The sequence below is a fragment of the Lactuca sativa genome, chromosome 4 (genome assembly GCF_002870075.4).
Source record: "Lactuca sativa cultivar Salinas chromosome 4, Lsat_Salinas_v11, whole genome shotgun sequence".
In the NCBI taxonomy this organism is placed as follows: domain Eukaryota; kingdom Viridiplantae; phylum Streptophyta; class Magnoliopsida; order Asterales; family Asteraceae; genus Lactuca; species Lactuca sativa.
In genome coordinates, this window is record NC_056626.2 from 332,972,022 (window position 1) to 332,975,667 (window position 3,646).

At 45.7% G+C, this 3,646-nt stretch overlaps 1 protein-coding gene across 1 annotated transcript; it reads right to left on the reverse strand.

The window, feature by feature from the left end:
- Positions 1-1,807: 1,807 nt before the first annotated feature.
- On the reverse strand, positions 1,808-3,412 carry LOC111917879 (uncharacterized). The gene is made up of 3 exons (XM_052771212.1): positions 3,060-3,412; positions 2,585-2,959; positions 1,808-1,832 (listed from the first exon to the last, which is right to left on the reverse strand). The coding sequence occupies exons 1-3, from the start codon at positions 3,410-3,412 to the stop codon at positions 1,808-1,810; spliced, it is 753 nt and encodes a 250-aa protein (XP_052627172.1).
- Positions 3,413-3,646: the final 234 nt, after the last annotated feature.

A 3,646-nucleotide genomic window follows, 5' to 3' on the forward strand; every position in this document is an offset into this window, starting at 1 on the left:
CTCGTCAATCTGTATGTCCTCCAGTGGTATCACAGCGGTCTCATCAACAACGCATTTTCGTAACTGAGACACGTGGAACGTATTATGAATTAGACTAACTCGTTAGGAAGCTCTAAACGGTAAGCCACTTTCCCCACACGGGCTATGACCTTGTAGGGTCCAATGAATCAGGGTCCGAGCTTTCCCCGCTTCTGAAATCGAATCACACCTTTCCAGGGGGGACTTTAAGCAACACACAATCTCTCACCTGGAACTCAAGATTGGAGCGTCTTTTGTCGGCATAACTTTTCTGACGACTGCTCGCTGTGACCAAATGATCCCGAATCACTTGGATTTTCTCCGTAGTCCGTAGCACGATATCGGTACTCCCAAGTACCCTCTGCCCAACCTCGCCCCAAAAAACGGGCGTCCTGCACTTCCTCCCGTGCAAGGCTTCATATGGAGGCATTTAAATGCTCGAGTGATAGCTATTGTTATAAGAAAACTCAGCTAGATGTAGATGGTCATCCCAACTACCCCCAAAATCAATCGCACATGCCCTAAGCATGTCCTCCAAGGTCTGAATCGTCCGTTCACTCTGCCCGTCTGTCTGCGGATGGAAGGTGGTACTAAAATTTAATCGTGTGCCCAATTCCTCTTGAAACTTCCTCCAGAACCGAGAGGTAAATCGGGTGTCTCGATCGGAGACGATAGAAACGGGCACCCCATGTAATGAGACAATCTCCTTAACAAAGATCTCGGCTAATTTCTCCGCCGATGAGCTCTCCTTTATAGCCAGAAAGTGAGCACTCTTAGTCAAACGATCAACAATCACCGATATCGTATCGGATCCTCGGGCAGTTTAGGAATTTTTGTAATGAAGTCCATCGTTAGATGATCCCATTTCCATTCAGGAATCTCCAATGGTTGCAACTTCCCATGCGGTTTTTGGTGTTCCTCCTTGACCTTCCGACAGGTCATACATTCTTCCACAAATTGAGCCACATCATTCTTCATTCCATGCCACCACTAAGCCTCATGAAGGTCCCGATACATTTTAGTAGCACCAGGATGGATAGAAAATTTTAACTAATGAGACTCATCCATTAGGGTTTTCCGATTTCCACCGGTATATGGAACCCAAACCCTACCGTAGCGAGTCAGCAAACCCCGCCCGTCTCGTTCCATCCTTGTCAACTCTTTCCCAATCTTCTCACGCCTGATGTTTTCCTCCAGTATTGCCGTCTTTTGAGCGTCTCGGATTAGATCTAACAAAGACGATACCATCGTGATCCAGAGACACTTAGCTCGAATCGGTTCGGCAGATTGTTTACGACTGAGAGCATCAGCTACCACATTAGCTTTACCGGGGTGGTAGTGAATTTCACAATCATAATCTTTTACAACATCCAACCATCGGATCTGCCTCATGTTCAAATCCCGCTGCTCGAACAAATATTTCAGACTCTTATGGTCAGTGTATATGATAAACATCACTCCATAGAGATAGTGTCTCTAAATCTTAAGAGCGAAAACAATAGCCCCTAGCTCCAAATCATGAGTGGGGTAGTTTCGTTCGTGGGGTTTCAGCTGTCGGGAGGCATAGGCTATCACCCTATCTCGTTGCATTAACACGGCACCAAGACCATGAAGCGATGCATCACTGTAAACCACCATATCCTCAACCCCATCAGGTAAGGCCAAAATCGTAGCATCACACAATCGTTTCCTTAACTCATCAAATGCCAGCTTCTGCTCCGGGCCCCAAATGAAATTCGTTGATTTCTTGGTCAATCGGGTGAGTGGTAAGGCGATTTTAGAGAAATTTTCAATGAACCTCCGGTAATAACCGGCTAAACCAAAGAAATTGCGAATTTCAAAAGGTGTTTTTGGAATCTTCCATTGTTTAACCACATTAACCTTGGCTTCATCGACCTTAATACCGTGTTTGTTTACCACATGCCCCAAGAACTAAACTTCTTCCAACCAAAATTCACATTTTGAGAATTTAGCATAAAGCCTTTCTCTTGCCAGAGTTTCTAGAATCTCCCGAAGGTGTTGCTGATGCTCCTCTTTGCTCTTAGAATAGACTAAGATATCATCTATGAACACTATGACCGAATGGTCTAGCATCAGGCTACACACCCGGTTCATGAGATCCATAAACGTTGCGGGTGCATTGGTGAGCCCAAAAGGCATCACTATGAATTCAAAGTGCCCATATCGAGTACGGAATGCTGTTTTCTCAATGTCTTCTTCACGAACCCGCATCTGATGGTAACCAGAACGTAAATCAATCTTGGAAAACCAAGATGCTCCCTGAAGCTGATCGAAAAGATCCTCAATACGTGGCAACGGGTACCTATTCTTTATCGTGCGCTTGTTTAGCTCCCTATAATCAATACACATTTGCTGGGATCCATCTTTCTTCTTCACAAAGAGAATAGGAGCATCCCAAGGCGAGCAGCTTGGCCGTATAAACCCTTTATCACTTAGTTCTTGAAGTTGATCTTGGAGCTCTTTCATTTCAGGTAGTGCCAAGCGGTAAGGAGATTTCGCTACCGGAGTCGCACCTGGCACCAAATCAATGCGAAACTCCACTTGCCGAATAGGTGGCAAGCCAGGGAGTTCCTTCGGAAAAACATCGTTGAAGTCGGAAACGATAGGAACGTCGTCTAGTGCTATAGCAGAAGAGCAAGAAGCCATAGCCAGGTGGGGATTGTCCCCCTGAATAATAAGTTCTCCACCTCTAGGGTTTCGAACACGAAATTGCTTCTTACGATAGTGGATTTCCGCATCAAACGCATCAAGCCAATCCATGCCAACGATAACGCAGAGCTCTCGCGTTGCAATAGGGTTAAGATCAATGGGAAATTCAACTCCAGAAAACTTGAGAGTGTAACCCTGATAAACATCAGTGACATAAATAGTGAGGTTGTCGGCAACATCGATAACCATTGGGTGAGCCAATTTTCCGATACTACGCCCCAAACGATTAATAAACGTGTGAGATACAAAAGAGTGGGTAGCGCCGCTATCAAACATAACAACATCGGGCTTGGAATCTAGCAAATAAGTGCCTGCCACTGTCGTTGTAATCACCGGCTCCTCTAGTCATCTGGTGAGCACGATCTCGTGTCACCATAGTGGTTCCCTTAGAGGACGATGCAATTGCAGGATTTGTACCCCCGTCTCTTTTACCAGTCTTTAACTTCGGGCATTCAGGCTTCTTATGTCCCGTCTCGTTGCAGTGATAGCAAACGGGAACTATAGAAGTAATATGAGGTACTGCACTCGCAGGGGGATCCCTACAATTCTTCCAATGATGCCCTGGCTTTTTACAGTTGTAGCATATCAATAGATTTTTCTCACCCTGAAGACGTCCTATACTCATACCTTGACTTACTACCCTGATTTTTCTTTTTCTGGGCATCTCTGGATGTCTTGGAAGAGGTGTCATTGGCCTTCCTCTTGGACTGGGTCGGCAACTTGATTTCCCTCCTCCTCGCTACATTCATGATCGCAGATAAAGTCAAGAACTCCTGCATGCTAACGAATTCACGAATCTTGGTACGTAGGATGGCCGTGTACTGAGTGACTAACCAGGCCTCGTTCCCAGCAAACGAGGGGCAAACAGATAGCATCTCCAAGAACTCGGCGTTCAGGT